Source organism: Octopus sinensis, linkage group LG1 (genome assembly GCF_006345805.1).
Source record: "Octopus sinensis linkage group LG1, ASM634580v1, whole genome shotgun sequence".
NCBI lineage: Eukaryota > Metazoa > Mollusca > Cephalopoda > Octopoda > Octopodidae > Octopus > Octopus sinensis.
The window spans coordinates 160,258,003-160,277,907 of NC_042997.1; the positions used below are offsets into that span (position 1 = coordinate 160,258,003).

The 19,905-nt window shown below is 35.4% G+C and overlaps 2 protein-coding genes across 2 annotated transcripts in view; both read left to right on the forward strand.

Annotated features, from left to right (window-relative positions):
- The first annotated feature begins 1,809 nt into the window (after nucleotides 1–1,809).
- Nucleotides 1,810–3,182, forward strand: LOC115227703. The gene is made up of 2 exons (XM_029798477.1): nucleotides 1,810–2,256; nucleotides 2,430–3,182. The coding sequence occupies exons 1-2, from the start codon at nucleotides 1,810–1,812 to the stop codon at nucleotides 3,180–3,182; spliced, it is 1,200 nt and encodes a 399-aa protein (XP_029654337.1).
- Nucleotides 3,183–16,877: 13,695 nt separating this feature from the next.
- The window catches only part of LOC118764652 (C-type lectin BML-2-like), a 211,924-nt gene continuing 208,896 nt past the window's right edge, over nucleotides 16,878–19,905 (forward strand). Inside the window, exon 1 of the mRNA XM_036505647.1 lies at nucleotides 16,878–17,226. Within this exon, the coding sequence (XP_036361540.1) occupies nucleotides 16,878–17,226 (349 nt within the window). The remainder of the gene's footprint in view (nucleotides 17,227–19,905) is intronic.

The following is a 19,905-nucleotide window of genomic DNA, read 5'->3' on the forward strand; positions in this document are numbered from 1 at the left end:
GAAAGAATTAAATGAAATATTTTTTTTTAATATTTCCATAGTTTTCAAATGGAAGTAGGGTACTAGAAAAATACGGCAAACTATTCTCCCTCTACATAGAAAATAACTGGAACAGGTATCTGGATTACTGCTTCATTCATTGGCATGAAAGTACAGAGGGACTTAAAGAATTTCAAACACTTATATATGAACCTGACATAAACATGTAATTAAGATGGAATATAGCCATCAACAATTTCCATTCCTCGACATCCTCATTAAGAAATCCAACAACAAAATAGAAACAGGTATATATTATATGCCCACGGACTCCAAGCAATATCTACCGCAATAACTCAGACATCCGAAACTAAAGAAGGATTTACAACCAAAGGCCCTACCATAAATCACCACACACAACCCCCTTAACAATGATGCTTTCGACACCATCCTCCAGTACATTCTCCTACTAAAAATGAACACAATGAATTTATTCCTCCAAACGCCCACCGTCATAAAGAGTAAAAGACAACCTAATCAATAAAAAGTCTCCTAAAGCAAACCCAAGTACACTTGACAACAACACTGAAGACAAGTGTAAATAAAATGCGGTTGACATAACTGGGGTATGTGCGTCAACCTAATTGAGGGATAGGCGTTCTCTCTCAAACAGGGTCAACGTTTTACATTGAAAAACAACTTCACATGTGCTTCGAAAAACCTAATATAAGTATTAAATTGCTCAGGATGCCGAGAGCAATACATAGGCCAAATCGAAAACAATCTACATCAATCGATGACTCTACATAGATCCCAGATTAAAATTCGGGAATACAGAAAAATTGCATACATCGAACACATCGACATTAGCGCTACTAGCAAACAACGCAAATTCAGAATTTTCCCCCTCTATCAATTCATGGACGATGCAACCTATAATCACCACCGCATTAGCATTAGCATTATCACAAAATATAAACCCCTTTTGAATGCGTCCACCACAAATGAGACTACTATAAGGGCTTTAGAATAATACCCACACAAATATTAAAAACAATATATTCATGAATTTACCCATGAATTATTCAGAACAATTCCAGTTACTACTTTTATAACCACAACAGGTCACTTTTAGGTCACTAAGAAAATTCCACCAACAACCTACTACTGCCATACTTTCGTATTTTTCTTATTTTTCTCTTCTTTTCCTACACCTTCTTCTTATTATTATTATTCCATCATCATCATCATCATCTTCTTCTTCTTCTTCTTCTTCTTCTTCTTCTTCTTCTTCTTCTACTACTTCTTTTACTTCTTCTTCTTCTACTTCTTCTCTTCGCCATCTTCTTTTTTTATCTTCTGCTTCTCCTCCGCCTCCTTCCTCGGCTATTGCTGCTTAAACAATCAAACCCAAGAACTCACATCCCTCATATAAAATATTCCTTTAGGACTGCTACTACCTACTACCTACCACCAAGCCTTCACAAGATTACTAAAATGTACCAACATTTTCTTCATGATAAAATTATTTTAGCATTTTCTACCTTGATTTATTTTCTTTATAAATACCGACTAGTGTGCCTTTTCAACCTTCTACACGCACACACACACACACACACATATATATATATATATAATATATATATATATATATATATATATATATATATATAAATTTAAATATATATACATATATATATATATTATATATATATATATATATATATATATATATATATATATATTATATATATATAGGGACGATGCAACCTATAATCACCGCATTAGCAAAGCCTCATATTTTATCACAAAAGTCACGAAAATTGGAACATGGAACGTAAGGGAATTGAACATGGGAAGTTGGACACCATCAAGAAGGAAATGAATCGATTAAACATCGCTATCCTAGGAGTCGGCGAAGTTCATTGGACTGGCAATGGTTTCCTCAACTCTGGTGATCATACAATGTACTTTTCGGGCAATAGCAAGACCAGACAAAATGGAGTGAGATTTGTTCTATACAAGAAAATATCCAAGTGTGTTGAAGGTTACCAGACCATCAGTGATCGAGTGATTACCATTCGCATCAAAGTCAAAACCAACAACATCACATTGTACAAATCTACGCACCAACTGCCGACGCCGAAGAAGATGAGATTGAACAATTCTATGCAGAAATTCAGGGCGCAATCGAGGAAACACCACGAACAGATGTTGTCTATATTCTGGGAGATTTCAATGCCAACAATGGAGAAAAAGCAGAAGCAGACATTGTTGGCAAATTTGGATTAGGAGAACGGAATGAAGTAGGAGATCGACTGGTCCAATTTTGTCAAGAACAAAACATGCGGCTAACCAATACTTGGTTTCGGCAGCCAAGATGACGGCTTTACACCTGGACGTCGCCAAGTGGACAGTACCGCAATCAAATCGACAACATCCTATGTCAGCAACGGTGGAAGAGTTCAGTCCAAGCTGTGAAGACGTACCTTGAGGCAGACTGTGGATCTGACCATGAACATCTGGTTGCCAAGATCAAAATTCGATTCTGCAATGTCAAGCGACCACCCGCTTGCCAGAAATTTGTTACCAACAAGATCGGTCTATCATATGTCGCTGAGATCAGAAGCCGCTTCGAACTGCTCGCCATCGAAGCAGAAGATATATGGGAGAATGTGAAGGAAATTGTCGTTGAAACAGCAGAGAAACATGTACTATACAAGAAACCCACACGATCAGCAAAGTGGATTTCGGAGGAGACTTATGCAATAGCAGAAGAAAGAAGGAGAGCAAAGGTGACCAGAAGCAGGGATGAAGTGCGGCGCCTGAATGCAATGTTCCAACAGGCTGCCAGGAAGGACAAAGAGAAATACTGGAATGAGGAATGTGCAAGGGAAGAGGAGGCATACAGGAAACGGAACATGAGAGAACTTTACCAACATGTAAAGAAGGCCCGTGCAGCATCCATGGCAAGACAAGCAACCTTCCGTGGGAGAAATGGTGAAGAACCACATGACCTAGAAGGGATAAGAAAAAGATGGAAAGAATACACTGAACAGTTGTACGCAGGGAACAACCGTGATGAGCAGGCAGAAGAGAAGCCACTGGAACTGGAGCCAGACATCCTGGAGGATGAGGTGGTATGGGCAATGAAACAGCTGGCCAAAACCGAGAAGCCCCAGATACTGATGGCATACCACTAGAATTACTCAAGCCAATACCAACAAAAACACTAACATCGCTTTGCCAACGAATATGGAGAACCTGTAATTGGCCAATGGAATGGAAGAGGTCAGTTGTCATTCCAATACCAAAGAAAAGAGACACCAAGGACTGCGCAAACTACCATACCATCACTCTGATCCCCCATGTAAGCAAAATTCTCCTTAAAATCACCCAGAAGCGCCTAAACAGAACTATATAGAGAGAATTGCTAAAAGTGCAAGCTGGTTTAAGAAAGGGAAGAGGCACCCGCGATCACATCGCCAACCTTCGGTACATTATGGAAAAGGCAAGAGAATACCAAAAGAAGCCGTACATGTGTTTCATTGTTTACTCCAAAGCCTTTGACAGCATTGATCATGACAAGTTATGGAGAAAATGGGAACACCTTCACACCTTGACCAGCTTATTAGATCACTCTATCGAAACCAAGAGGCTACAGTACGGACACTATATGGCGACACTGATTGGTTTGAGATTGGAAAAGGCACTCGGCAAGGTTGCATCCTGTCACCAGCAGCCTTCAAAATGTACGCTGAAAAGGTCATGAGGAATGCAGACCTGGAGGATAGCAGCATTGGAGTGAAGATTGGAAGAAGAAATATTAATAACCTTCGCTATGCAGATGATAAAATGCTACTGGCAGAAAATAATAAGGATCTAGAGAAACTTATCCTGCTAGTCAAGAAAGAGAGTGAGAACTTTGGGCTGTACCTCAATGTCAAGAAAACAAAAATCATGTCAACAGCAGCCACAACAAACATCAGCATTAAGATCGATAATAAAGAGATCGAAGTGGTAGATGATTTCATATTCCTTGGCTCCAAAATAAATCGAAATGGTAACTGCACTCCAGAAATAAGGCGGTGGATAGTACTAGGCCAAGAGGCAACGGTCAGCATGAACAAGGTCTGGAAGAGTAGAGACTTCAGCCTTGCTACCAAATGCAGATTGGTGTATGCAATTGTCTTCTCAATAGCAGCATATGGCTGCGAGAGCTGGACACTAAAGAGAACTGACCAGAAGAGAATTAATGCATTCGAGCTTTGGTGTTGGAGAAGACTTTTACGGATTCCATGGACAGCGAGGCTCACCAATGATGAAGCCGAAACTGTCGCTAGCATCACCAAGCAAAGATTGGCATATTTTGGTCATATTATGCGGAGAAAATTCCTGAAGAACGACATCATGTTTGGAATGGTCAGTGGCAAGAGAGGAAGAGGCCGACCAAGAACCTGCTGGCTTGATACCATCAAGAGTGACACGGGAATGACCATAGCCAATCTGAAAGAAGCGACTCTGAAAGAAGAACTGGCTGGAAATCACTTCGACTGAGCGGATATATATATATATATATATATATATATATATATATATATATATATAATGGAGTCTTAATTGCAGATGGCTCAATTCCATGACAAAAGACTTAAGGTACCACCAACCAAACCCACTAATTCCCTTCTTGGCACCAACAGAAAACATTAAAAACAAGAAGAACCGATTTTATCAGAAATATTTGGCTGTGTGGTAAGAAGCTCGTTTCCCAAAAACAGTTCAATCCCACCACGTGGTACCTTGGTTAAGTGTCGTCTACTATAGGCTCATGCCGATCAAAACCTTGTGAGTATATTTGGCATTTGGAAACTGAAAGAAGCCCATCGTTTATATATATATATATATGTATATATTTATGTGTATGTCTTTGTGTTTGTGTTTGATCCCTTCCCCAACGCGCTTGACAGCCGATATTGGTATATTTACGTCACCATAACTTAGCGGTTCGACAAAGATACTGACAGAATGAGTACGAGACTTAATAAGAATAAGTCGATTTCTGCGAGTAAAAAGTGGTGCTCCAGAATAGCCCCTGTCATATGACTGAAACAAGTTAAAGAATATAAGAATAAACGTATACCATACACACTCGCGCGCTCGCAAGCACTAACATGCTCGTACGCAGATGGACACATACACACACACTTACAGAAGTCAATAATAAATAGGGTTATCTTTGTATTGTGAAACTGTATTGTGAAACCAGTAGCTGGGCGTCATGAGAGTTTGAGAGTCGAAGAGTTGAGAGTCGACTGTTCTAGTCGGCGTCTTGTGGAGTTAACAGTGATAGTAAGTGAGAAGAAGTTAGTGTATTACTCCTCCAGTACGAAGAGATACAACGGTATCCGATGACTAGTAACTATTGTGGTTACTAGCTTAAACAGCAACTACAGTACAACGGAAGTCACACATCACACCAGTGTGAGGAACCCACTTTATACTAGTTATATACAACCTTTTTACAACATGCATAGAATCCACAGAAGACATGGTAAAGAAAGCAAAATTGGATTGCAAACATACTTAGATTACTCCTAAGTATCACAGTTGGCTAACAGGAAAAAACAAGAGCAACAGTGTACAGATCGTTCATTATATCCATCATGCATTGTGGCAGTTCCCTCTGAGCTCCAACCTCCCGACAACAACTCACTTAAACATTCCAAGGAGACAGAGCTGTACCTCTGCACCATAAACTGCTCTATCCAATCTACATCTAGAGATCCAATCCACATCGAAATAATGAACATGTGAGAGAAATACTTTGTTACCGTTGAAAAGTTCAATTCCCTCTGATCCTGTTAATACCTCAAAATCAACCATGATGTACAACTCCACAGAAAACGTAGCACCATAATGTTTTAAAACACTATCTCTCCAACAGAACCGAGTCAAACATAGAAACATATACACGACCGCCACTAGAATCTATGTGCTTATAGAAATAGATCGACCAACTGAGACATTGCAATATATCTTGATTGTTATATCGCAAACTATACGCCTCATTACTGTATGTCAGAATGTGCAAGTAGACGGAGACATAGTTTAACTAGGATGACTTGTCTATCAGGCCATGTCGTTCATCCGAGTATCTTCATACTGTAAGACTACGCGAACAGCGAGACCTGAGACTAGACAATGAAAACAAGTTGCAAACTGAAATTGCTGGATACTGTCTTACTGTTTACCGGCGAGCTTCTGGAATTATGATATTTCTTTAATTAAGCTTTCAAACCGTAACAGCAAACTGAATGCAGAGACCCCAACAGTCTCTCGGCTTTAGAATTTTTATATTATTATATTTCCCAGCTTCCAGATCTCTTGTTCGATATTCTGTGTATTGTGATAGTATTTGGTTATTTTAGTAAACGAATGATTTTTTCTTACTGAACCATCAAGGAAGTGGAGCATATATCTCTTATCTGAAGCCTCTCCAAGGCATTTGTTGGCATTTATTGTTTTCCTTACAAAAGTTCAGTCGATCGGACAGTCACTTCAAGCTAACAAGTACACAATTACCACAAAACTGTGTCTCTGGAATATACGGAAGAACATATTCAGTGTAAAGCATTTCTGGTAGTGTGTGGCGATGTTACTTCATAATCACAGTCCTCAAATCAAAATATCAAGTGCAAATGCGTGAATGAGGTTGGAATTGATAATGGTGAAGATCTCTCGCTCGGCAGTTGGCCTGCAATACGACATGGTAGGATCGGTTGTCATCTAGTTTCTGCAGTACGAAAGAAACGAGGAAAGATCCACTGAAGCAGGCTTGAATGCCACTCTGATGGAATGTAACATCCGACATGAACCTACCAGATTTTGCTTTACGGACAGATGGAGAGAGCTATGACATGAAAATAAAATGTTTGATATCATTTGGCAGAAACTAAGTGACCAGGTAAGACACATTAGAAAGAAAGATTGATTAACTCAAGTACAGTTCGAAAAAATCAAACAGACGGAGAACGTAAGACAATATAAGACAGATAAATGTCAAATACACTCAAAACAAAGACATGGTGTTCAATTACCACGTATCACAAGACACCCCTATGTGTACGGGAAACCAGAGTATGAATTTTTTGTTGAACAAATTATTGGCCGTTGGCTACATGATATTACCCAATCAGATGAAAGAAAAATGTTACTGTCAATAAAAAGGCAATGAAGAATAAAATAATGAGATATAGATAGTTAATCAAGTCTTGGAGATGATAAAAAGTAGTGGTATCACCATGACCAACAAGTTAGTATATATGCTGCAGCCGTGCTAGTAATAGAAGAACTTAGCATGAAGGTATCACAACCTCAAAAGAAAGAAAGAGAACCAAAGTGGAAAAGACGATTACAGGGACAGGTAGACCAGTTGCAAAAAGATCTTGCATGGGTAGAGATTCTTAATCATGAGAAATGTATAAGACTGGATTTCAAGAAGCAATCAAAAGAAACTACTGGCTGAAACAAAAATTATAGAAGAGCAATGAAGAATTAAAGCAAAAGGATAAAAGTGAAAGCTGCCAAAAGTAAGAGACACGGCAACAGATTTGTTGGCCTTTTTTTTTTCCCTGTAACCGATTCAAATTTTTTCTAGAATGGTGCCGACCGTCTCCAGTTCGGAGGCGTCCGACATCATGACATTATGTCGTCCGTGTGCGGAGACACTGCCCTTCCATGTCCCTGTTCGAATGGAATGCCCCTTAACTGTTTCAACTTCCGTAGCCAATACGTACAGACCGAGCGTGCAAACGGTTCCGATAAGTGGCTATTTACTTTGACCACTGAGCAGATGCCGCTCTGCATTGCGGCGATCCAGCTTCTGAAAAAGGGCCCGAAACCGATTGCTTTCAGGACAGCTTCCAAGCAGTGATGGTTGACTCTATCGAATGCTTGATTGATTGATTTAGTTTTATCCAAATTGAGCAGAGCACCCCGGAAGCCAGCTGTAGTGATACCCCTCTCTATAATGTATCGCGTAAGGTGGAGGTTGTCGTGGATAAGACCTGTTCAGGAATGTGCATGTTTGTGTTTCCCGACCAGGTGCCCAACGACTAGCGCCAATCCTTTCGTTAACACCTTGGCAAAAAGTCTTAAACTGTGTGTTTAGCAGAGTTATGGGTCAAAAATTCCTTAGTACGTCATCTCTGTCGGCGTTCATCATCATCAGTGTAACCACATCCCAGCTAACAACACTTGGAATACTCTCGTCCTGTTGCCAGTTGCGCTGTACATTTGCTTAGAGGTCAACAAACAAATCTGGTATGAACACATAGAATTCATAAGCTAGACCATCCAAACTGGATGATTTGTGACGTGTGCAATCGTTCATGACCTCCTGAATTTCTGTGGCTCTTATCGGCTTTTCACATAAACTCATGTCAGCTGGTGAGAGCCGCTGTAAGCCGTGCGATTACTAACTAAAATTCACTATCGTCTTCGACCCATTTTCTCCACAAACAGCTGCATAAAGTACTGCTGGAGAGTTGCACATATCCCCTCTGCGCCCAGTAGCACGCGCCTATCCTAATCAATCAAAGATTTGATCGCGATTTTGTTTACACGTCGCGTTTCACCTTTCGGGCCCACCGGACAGCTTTAGTTCCTCCTTGTTTGAGCGAACAGGCCTAAGGCCTGACAACGCAATCTTAGTGTTTCGCTGCTTCGAAGAAATAATCAAGGACCATTCTCACCGCTACTACATCGGTCACGATGCCCTTATTAGATACCTCATCTAATTTTATAGCTAGTTCACCTCGTAATCTCTTCCTTTCTATTGCTAACTCTTTGCTAAACGCTATCGATTCTGTTCTAATCACCCGCTTTAGGAACATCCACCACTGGTTGTTGTCGACTGCCACTGCCAACTGCCGCTTAACTAGTTCATTAATCCGGCCCCTATAGTCTTTGCATGCAGTAAGAACGCATTTAACTTCCTGTAACTGGGTCCCTGTCTACGGGACTTACCTAACACGACTGTGCAGACCACAAATTTGTGATCTGTGTAGTCGACCAATTTAAATTTTGGACAACCTACGCCATCTCTCTCCTCTGATCTAACAAATACTGTATCTAGATACGATCTGGACACCTATAGTAGTTGCTCCACATCCACACTGGCACATCATTGAAAGCTAGTCGATATCTGTCAGACAACTGAAAGTTTCTGAGCAGGTTTTCTAGGCCATAGCACCCACTTCTTCTATATACTAGCCCGACACAGTCAATCTGTGCATCTAAAGCACTATTCCAGTCTCCTAGTACTAATAGGTGAGACGTTCTCAGGAAAGCTTCAAGACGCTGAAGAGATTTGGCTCTCCAGACCTGTCGGGCCTTCCCTACCATTCTCGTCTAGGGCCACCAACCTACTGTCTGCGTCCATAAATATTGCCCGTACTTTGAGACATAAGGACTTTTGGAATAATTTTGCTACTTCGCCGCCCACTCCCGACAAACCACAGGATGAGAATAATGGGCGCTAACGCTCGCGAAACGCTGCATAAAAGGATCACTGCCCAACTGGATGAATGGCTGTAGCACGTCCCTACCTGAATGACAAAAGAAGGAATGCTGCTATGTCTCGAGGATTTCTTGAAAGGTAACTTGACATCAAATTTTCGGCCTAAAATCTGTCTACCACCTATGTGGAAGCTTATCGAGGATGTCTAGGCGGAAAAGCTATATAATATTCTAGAAAGTAACAATCTACTTATATGAGAGCAGAAAGAATACAAAAAACAAAGTAGGGCAACAAAAGACTACTAATTATTTGATAGAATGAGAATTAGTAATTGTAGACGCAGATTGATGGAACTGAGTGTAGCATGGTTAAGTTACCAAAAAGCGTCCATTGCCTTGTGGGGCTTCCAAAGGGGCGATTTCTAACAAATATTCTTCATATTTCGTCGGTAGATTCCTGGTGTAAGATTTCTGTGAATATGAAATTATCATATACATATGGAATGTGATGAGAATTTCTGGAACTGTATCCCATAGAAACTCAACAAAGTATTAAAGATGGTGAAGAGAACATGTTAGAATTTTAGAAAGAAGTTTAATATATGCATACGATCGGTTCGAACCGAAATGTTAACATGCAAATAACATGGTAGAATAATTGGAAATTAATTGAATTAAATTAAATTAATTACATATTACTGTAACCCTCAGTGCAAAAAAAAAAGAATGCATTAAAAAATTATTGTTTTTGTTGCAGAAGACTTGATAGAGGACGTAGCAAATAACATATTCGGATATATATATTTCTCCCTATGAAAGATCAAGAACAGACTAAGAAAAGTGTTGTTGAGTCTAGTTGTGAAAAAACCTAACTGATTCCGCCAACGGCTATTTGAAAATATATGTGAAAGATGTTATAGAAATAAAGATAGAAGTATAGTTGTCAATATTACAGAATTAAGATATTAAATACTTGCTGTTGCGAAAAATATTGAATAATCCGTTCCAGGTAAATGAAATGGAAAAAGTTAGGTTTTCAAAAGGCTAACTAATTAACAATGTATGGGAGTTACAGCTGAGACAAATCGTAAGAATGTTTTTTCTAAATGTTATAATTATCGGTATTTAGTAGGTTACTATATTTTTGTATAAATAATAAAAATAAATTGAATGAGTTGAAGTTTATAGTTATATTATATAAATAATATTGTCTAACGGATATACGGTAATAGTGAATTGTGAATGTAAGAAAAAATTTGTTTTTCTTTATGAAATAAAAGGTGCAAATAAATATATTAAAAAATGGAAATAATTCATATATAAAAATGTTTCTATATTGTATACTGATACATTTACAGAAAACATATATGCAAGAAACTTATACAAGGGATTATATATGCTAGCTACATTTTAGTTATTTTCTTTGAGGGTGGGTGTGGCAGATAAAACACCGTACAGAGGTAAAGAGAATACTTTTACCAGTGTAAAGATAGGGCCCCCAAAAACGAATATAGGTATAATTATAAATTATAATTATAATTATAATTATCCACACATATGAAAGAAAGATATTATTATAAGCAATAATATATATGTTTATTTGTATGTTAATAGGCAGCAATATTAATATTAATAATAATAATAATAATAATAATTTGCACCTTTTACCCCATAAATAAAAACAAATTTTTTCTTATATTCACAATTCACTATTACCTTATATCCGTTAGACAATTATTATTTATATAATGTTATTATGGATTTTCCACTTCCTTCATGCCAAACTGGATTCGCAATTCTTATTCTATTTTTGTAATTATTTATACATAAACATAATCAACCTACTAAATACCGATAATTGTAACTTTCTTTAAAAAACAGTCTTACGACTTTGTCTCAGTTTTATTTCTCCTACATTGTTAATTACTTAGCTTTTTGAATACCAAAAATTTTCATTTTCATTTTCCTGAACGGTTTTTTCAATACTTTTAGCTCCAGCAATTATTTACTATCTTAATTCTGTAATATTAACAACTATACTTCTATTTTTATTTCTGTACCTTACATTTCATTCACACAAATGAATATAATTTTTTACACTAATCTTTTTTGTATTATATAGTGGTATTCTCTAATAATTCTGTTCTTTTCGTTTGTATTCAAGTAGGCTAATTAAACCATATTAATTAGCTTTTATTTTTATTTTCGCACAAAAAATTGATATTTTAAAGCAATAGCTTCTTTAAATATACACCATACCTTATATTACTGACGTATTACTTATAACTGTCAAGTCATATCCTAATTCAAATACAACTATGCTGTCCCATTGAACATCTATGCCTTACTTCTTTTGATAAATGCTTTATTGGAGTGAATATTACATTTCTTATTTTCATATAGAGGGAATGTATCTTAAACATCTTTCATTTATATTTTCAAATAACCGTTGGCCGCATCAGTTTCAGTTTTTTCACAACTAGATTCAACAGCATTTTTTTAGTCTGCTCTTGATCTTTCATAAGGATAAGTATGTATATCCCAATATGTTATTTTTCTACTTCCTCCATCAAGTCTTCTGTAACAATAATGATAATTTCTTGAAACATTCTTTTTTGCATTGAGGAGAACAATAATATGAAATTAATTTAAGTTAAGTTAATAAATTTCTAATTATTCTAATTATCTGCATGTTATTATTGCTGTGCGAAACGATCGTATGCATGAGTTAAAATTCTTTTTGAATTTTAAAATCTCTTCATCTTTAATAGTTTGTTCAGTTTGTAAGGGGTACATTTCCATAAATTCTTATCACAAACCATAGTTATGTACATAAACATAAGTATATGCATATATATATATATATATATATATATATAATATATATATATATATATGTGTGTGTGTGTGTGTGTGTGTGTTGTGTGTGTGTGTGTGTGTGTGTGTGTGTGGTGTGTGTGTGTGTGTTATATATTTGTTGTGCAAGATTTTTATGTGAAGTCGTGGGTTGAAACAGACATTGTATTTCGGAATGGTCATTTTGCCAGTTTAGCCAATAAAAACACACGCACTATATATTTGGTGTTACTTTGCTTCAGTGTTATTTCTATTGGTTTGGTAATAGATATAGTAACGATCTCATTAATGGTGGTGATTGTGATAGGAGGGAGAAAATACAGGCGCACAAATATATACATACCTACAAACATACAAGAAAGCAAAGGACCACTGATGCGGTCACAGGAGTGTGACGAAAGAACTCTGGCCGAAATAAGATTAAGATTAATGTAAAAAATAAATAACACTGAAGCAAAGTAACACCAAATATATAGTGCGTGTGTTTTTATTGGCTAAACTGGCAAAATGACCATTCCGAAATACAACAATATATATATATATTATTTATTCATATATTTATATTATATATACGCGCAAACAAATGTATACGTATATACACACATGGATATATCAACACAATTTGCGTAGCTATAATTACATATATTGAATGTTTTTAATATGTAAATATTATTAGAAAAGATACCACTGGTGGGTCGCAAGGTTTTACAGAACATACAATTTTCCATCTAATTTTCAAACGTTCTTCGACTAGTATTACTAAATTCCCCTGGAAATTAAAAGACATTAATATAAGTTTTAAAATTAGATTTAAGATTAAATGGTCTGCAAATCCTCACCACCCACTTGATAGAATTTGTCAACTCTGTACATCCGAACGCTATAATATTCTTTTTTTAGTAGAAAATTATTAAATGAGAGGATTAAAAAGTTCTCACCATTCTTACACACTCCTAAATATCTATTTGGTAAATATTATTAACCATTCCTTAAATATTAGTATCACTTATATTTAGGTCTAGTATTAACCATTTACTAAATTTGATCCTTACTGAATTAGATCCTTGTTAGAACCAGAATTTATATCCATATTCTAATACATATAATATCATATATATATATATATATATATATATAATATTACATGTAATATTTTGAATTCGCCTTAAATGGTCCCTTTACATACTGAATACTTGATGGAATTGATTAATAATTAATTAATTTTACCCTCAATTGTTGAAATTATATATATATATATATATATATATATATATATATATATATATATATATATATATATATATATATATATTCCAGTAAATCATTCAATCTTATTTATTTCGTACTATATATAAATAACATTCCCTTACCTTTAAAGTTATTGCATATCCGTTACGTTATTTCTTTCTTACTTTTCAACAGTAAAGTAAATTATAGAACAATTCATATTTTTTTGGTTATTTTTAAATTTAAATATCATAATCGATGTACCTACTAAATAGTTCCAATGTATTTTAGTAACCTATTGACTATTATACATAAATTTAGATAGTTTGGATTTTTTCATATTGCATAATATGATATTCCTTCTTACAACCGAATATTCTCCAATTTACATATTAACATAGATAATATATAACAATTATAAGCATATTATACTACATTATAGCCAATGCCTAAATAATACTCTCATATAATCTACCAGCTTTTTTATTTCATTACATGATAGTTTTGTTTTCCTTCCCCCTGTTCAATTTTTTCCTTTTCTAACAGATTAACTGAAAAATTCTAAACATTAAGCCTAACCTTATTGCTTTATCTTTTCTAATAGTATTTATTTATAAAACATATCTTTGACACAGGGTCTATCTATATAATTATAACGATATAAATTTTGTTGATATATGCATGTGTGTATGTATGAATATATATGTATACATTTCATCATATATATATACACACACACACTTATATACATTTATATATATATATATGCATACATACATGCACACACTCATATCTATGTTTGTAGGTATGTATGTATTTGTGTGCTTGTGTTTGCCACTCCTACCAAAACCACCACCATTAATGAGATAGTGACTCATGTATAGCTTTCCTGAAATGTATCTATTACCAAACCAATAGAAATAATTGATTTTTATATACAACCGATAAAGAATATTTTTTCATCTAACCTATCTTTCATTTATTTTATAAGATAATTTGTTCCCTTGTATACTTAAGTATTATTACTTTTATTTTTATTTTTATTTTGTACTATATATATTTCTTCTTTTTATTTAGATTTTATACCAAATATATTTTATTTTTTATTTACATTTTCTACTATCTATATTTTCTTTATTTACATTTTATATTATATATATTTTACATATATATATTATTAACTTTCTATTTACCATCGATTTTTTTTCTCATTCTTATCTTTCTTTACCCTTATTATTTTAGGTTATATTTATTTTATTGTTTTCTATTTTGAATTTTTATTTACATTACTTTGTACTAAATGGCATCTTCACTAATATCTGATACTCACCAACTAGATACACGTAGATTATATATAGGATCTAACTTCTTAAACTCATTAATATGCTCTATACATCCTTCAAAGAAAAATGTTAACCTTAATTCTTTAAGCTCATATGAACCCTGAAGAAGTTCTACCCCGTAGAGTTAATTATAATACATTTCTGAGCTTATAACCAAAATGCTTATAATTGCATATAAACTAGAGGTTAAACTGAAACATATATGTAGATTTTTCACACCTCTCATTCTCCTTCTGAGCTTTACAACTTATAATTTATTTGTATTGTTATCGTTTTTAAAAATTTCAACCTCTTTATATCATATAACTAAATTATTCATTCCCCCATCTTTCTCCAGTTTCTTCTTTTTTCCAATAATGATGATAATTATCACTGCAAAATCCCCTAATATATGGCAGAAACTTTCTCCTTATATGATAGTGATTATCCAGTGGAATATTTGGGCTATATAATGCTTAATGTGGATCTAACTTCCTCGAATTAACCCTATATATATATATATATATATATACTCGTTTACTTGTTTCAGTCATTTGACAGTGGCCATTCTGGAGCACCGCATTTAGCCGAGCAAATCGACCCCAAGAATTATTCTTTGGAAGCCTAGTACTTATTCAATCTGTGTCTTTTTGCCGAACCGCAAAGTTATGGGGACGTAAAAACAACACGATCGGTTGTCAAGCGATATTGGGGGAACAAACACAGACACGCAACCATATACAAATACACTATATATATATATATGACGGGTTTCTTTCAGTTTCCGTCTACCAAATCCACTCACAAGGGTTTGGTCGGCCCGAGGATACAGTAGAAGATACTTGCCCAAGGTGCCACGCAGTAGGAATGAACCCGGAACCTTGTGGTTGCTAAGCAAGCTATTGGGTTGTCCGGAAATTTCGTGCCGATTTATAGTAGCTTATATTTCGACTTATTTTAAAACATGGTTGAGTCCATAAAATAGGATTTGACTACACCTCCATTTCGAGCATAGTTTAATTTATCTTTTTGTGGAAGAAGGTTTATGTTCCTATAACCTGTGTTAATATTGTAACCATTTAAAATGGAAGATAAGAAAGTTCATTTTCGGCAGTTGATGCTTTGGGAACCAAACAAAAATTGTTCAGCTGGGATGTGTTACTCTACCCTCCATATTCACCAGATATTGCTCTTTCGGATTTCCACTTATTCAGGTCGCTGCAGAATAGTCTTAATGGTAAAAATTTCAAATCCTTGGATGACGTAAAAAGATACATTGACAAATTTTTTGCCATGAAACCCCCTCAATTCTGGGAAGAGGGTATTTTTAAGTTAAAAGAAAGATAGAGACGTATTGTGCAACAAAATGGTTCATATTTGGTTGATTATAAATGTGGCAGCAAGTATTTATTGACGTCTTTCTTTCCTTTAAAAATCGGCATGAACTTTCCGGACAACTCAATAATTACCACACAGCCACTCCTACGCCAGAATGCAGGTACAAACTTGTGGGTACGTATACACGCGTACGCATGCATACACACGTATACACTCGTACATGCACCCACATACACATACACAGGTACGTACACACACGCACGGACGCGCGCACATAGTCACATAGTCACACGCACACAATCACACACACACATACATACATACATATATATATATATATATATATATATATATATATATATATATATATATTTCTTTATTATAGCGTGATAAATAGCAATTCTCACGGTTTCCGTGTAAGGGAAGGAGTAGTTAATCAGAGTGTCACGCCATTCGATTTATTTGTGGAAGCATTTTCATTTCAATTTTAAAAAACAGCAAGCGAGAATTGAAAACGAGAAGATAATTCAATACGAAATAAAGGAGACAAGATATCTATTCTGTGCGAGAAGTTATAGTTATTTCCTTATTCTGAAACTGTCTGAAGTGCTATTCATCACAATATAATAAAGAAATATGAATTACTTACCAGTTAGTCACGACATCCGAAGAGGAAATCTTCACGTAATTACATTCTCAGTGCTATTAGTATGCGTGGGCAGTAATATAGCTTGCAAGGAATATTATGGAACTCGTGTTCCACCACCTGTAACTGCCATTCCAGAAGCTGACAAGTTGATTAAGATGTCAAACATTCGATCACGAATTGAGTGCTTCTCTCTTTGTATGACATATTCCGAATGTGGTATGACTATTTACAGCGTTTCCGACAAAGTATGTATCCTGCGTAAAATCAAGCAACTACCAGGTGCCTCATCATTCATTGATATTCCTGCAAACAGTATTTACACCTTGCTACAAGCCCGTGAGTAGTTTTCTATACTTTGTGTGTGTTATGCATAATATTAATTTTCTTTCAACCCATGTAGGAAAGGCGTCTTATATCTGTGTCTTTTTATCTGTATTATTGAAGATGATATCGGACGACCTAGCGAAATTTGAATGCTACTATTTCTTATCGGTCAAGCAACGACGTAAAGGTTCATTTTTGGATCACATTACGCATGTCCTGAAAAATTATTCTTAAAATAATTTAATAGGTAGTCATGGTATCTTATCTTAAATCTGTGATGTATCTCTGCCTACCTAACATCATCATTTTTTCCTAAGGCGGCAGGATGTTTGATTGAAAGCGATTTAGTTGTTATTTCTAAGATGTCTACCAGCCACATAGGGGCTACCTTTCGGTCTGTATTGTGCGGATCACTGGTTTAAATCAATATCTCTCCCAGTATGGCGAATTGGGAAAATGCTAGGGCTCCCCGAAATAACGTGTTTTTTTTTTTAAATTAAATAAAAGAAGAATAATCTATAGATTGAACGCTATTCATAATTATCCCGAATATCATATTAGTACATAATGTTTATATGACCAACTCCTCTCTCTCTCTAAAATAGTACTTGCTTCTTATTAAAAGCAGTGTAGCAACAAGTTCTGAATATCAAAATTTTTGGAAAAGTCGTTCGAAGGTAATCGCCTTGAAATACCACGTTTTCAATTTCAATGAGCAAACCTTTATATTTTCTGAGCTTGGCGAATTCTTTTTCCGAGATATTATTATCATAGGGAATACTCATGTCGATCAATAAACAGACATCATTGTTTTTTTCTTCTATAATATCCGCTATATTAGGTATGATGGTTCGGTCTGTATATAATGGAAAGTCCCTAAGAATCGTTACATTTTTTTTTTTACCTCAGTTACAACTTCAGAGTGGTGATTATACCACTTGTCAGCAGTTTTGATTTTATTATGCCGACATATCAACCAATGTAGATATTGACTAATTCTGTCATTTCCTGATTTATACTCTACTAGTGCTGAGACTACATCCAGAGCTTAGGTGGTCAACTATTTCAATCACATCATTGCAGAATCAGCATTTTGGATCTACTCCATTTTACATTGCATTGGGTCTGTAGTACCGGGTCAATATGCTTTGATCTTGAGTAGCTGAGAGGAAGCCTTGCTCTCTGCTTTTAGCCCTGAGCTCCGTAGCCACTAATGGTTAGCTTCTGGTCAACAGCTGCTTGTTTGCTATGTGTCGCATATTTGTCATGGAGTGGTTTCTGCTCCCATCTATCAGCCTACTGCTCATGCTTTGTTTTTGGCAACTAATCTCACTTCTTTTGTAACAAGAGTTGCTACACGTCTCCCCAGGTCGTTCAACCTGGGCATCATGTATGAGATCAATAGCAGATTCTTGCACAAATTTAGAGGTGAAAGTGAGTCACTATTGAAAATAACACAGATGTTCATATTCTGCAGATAGTACTCCATTAGAGTGATGTAATTAAAGATTCGTATTCCTCAATGACATATGCTTCAAGAAATTTGAAATTACATGGGTACTTTTTTCCTAATTCTCATCTTTTACTCTTTCGGGACTTTCTTATTTATCCTTCTATCACCCTATCGTCTTACAGTATTCTTAGTTATTTATGTATCTCATTATTCCACAGTGATGTAATGAATTTTTCTGGTAGCAATTAGCACCGAGCATTTATCTATAGCAAACTGCATTCCATTATATTTACTGTACAGACTCAGTGTTTGGGTAAAAGTAATCCAGATCTTACTAATTTTCTGTATATAGCTAGAGATCATCCATTTAAAGTGGTTTATTTTCATCTTAGTTTTCGTAAGCGGGACTGGATTTTCTCAGTATGCTTTCAGTGGAATTAACATAATCACTCGTATTTTATTTAATATTCTACCAATACTATATATCTATCTACCTATCTATCGATATACATTCACTGCTTTCTTCCAAGGAATCTAGTGCTGTTAGCTTAGTTTTTCCTTGGAGCTGGATAGATTGGAGTAATCTCGAGTATAACCAGCCGAAATTGACCGGTGTTTGGCCAAGCCTGAGCTTTTTTCTTGGTTCGACTTCCATCCGTGCAACATCTATATTACTCCCCATGCCTGTCGTTTCTTATGTCTCTGCCGTAAAGCTTCACTTCCACACAATCCATCTTAATTTAATTCGTCCTTAGTCGAAAGATACCTGTTGTTAATGTTCTGTAATTTTTCATTTGTATTTGTGTACAATTTCTCCGTTTTTTCCCGTCTTTGTTTGCGTATACATTCGCTGTTTTCTTCCAAGGAATCTAGTGCTCTTAGCTTAGTTTATTCTTGGAGCTGGCGAGATTGGAGCGATCTCGAGTATATCCAGCCGAAATTGCAAAGATATTCTGGAACTCGACTGAGGAAAGAAAACTCCGAACAACCCGGTTTTTCTTGTCGGTTTTTTGTATCATCTATCTTGGTGTTTTGTTGTCCCATTCTATATCATCTAGCCGTCTGGATGTTTTGTATTCTTGTCACATTTTTGTATTCCTTTATCTATTCATATATATATATATATATATATATATATATATACACACACACACACATATATATATATATATATATATACATATATATGTATATATGAATATGTATATATATATATATAAAGATATATATATATATGT

What these genes read in the sequence shown, in the direction of transcription:
- LOC115227703 (XM_029798477.1), top strand. Translation starts at nt 1,810, where the DNA reads ATGGAACGTAAGGGAATTGAACATGGGAAGTTGGACACCATCAAGAAG. An exon ending in AGCAGAAGCAGACATTGTTG is followed by an intron (nt 2,257 to 2,429) that starts GCAAATTTGGAT and finishes ATCCTATGTCAG; the next exon opens with CAACGGTGGAAGAGTTCAGT.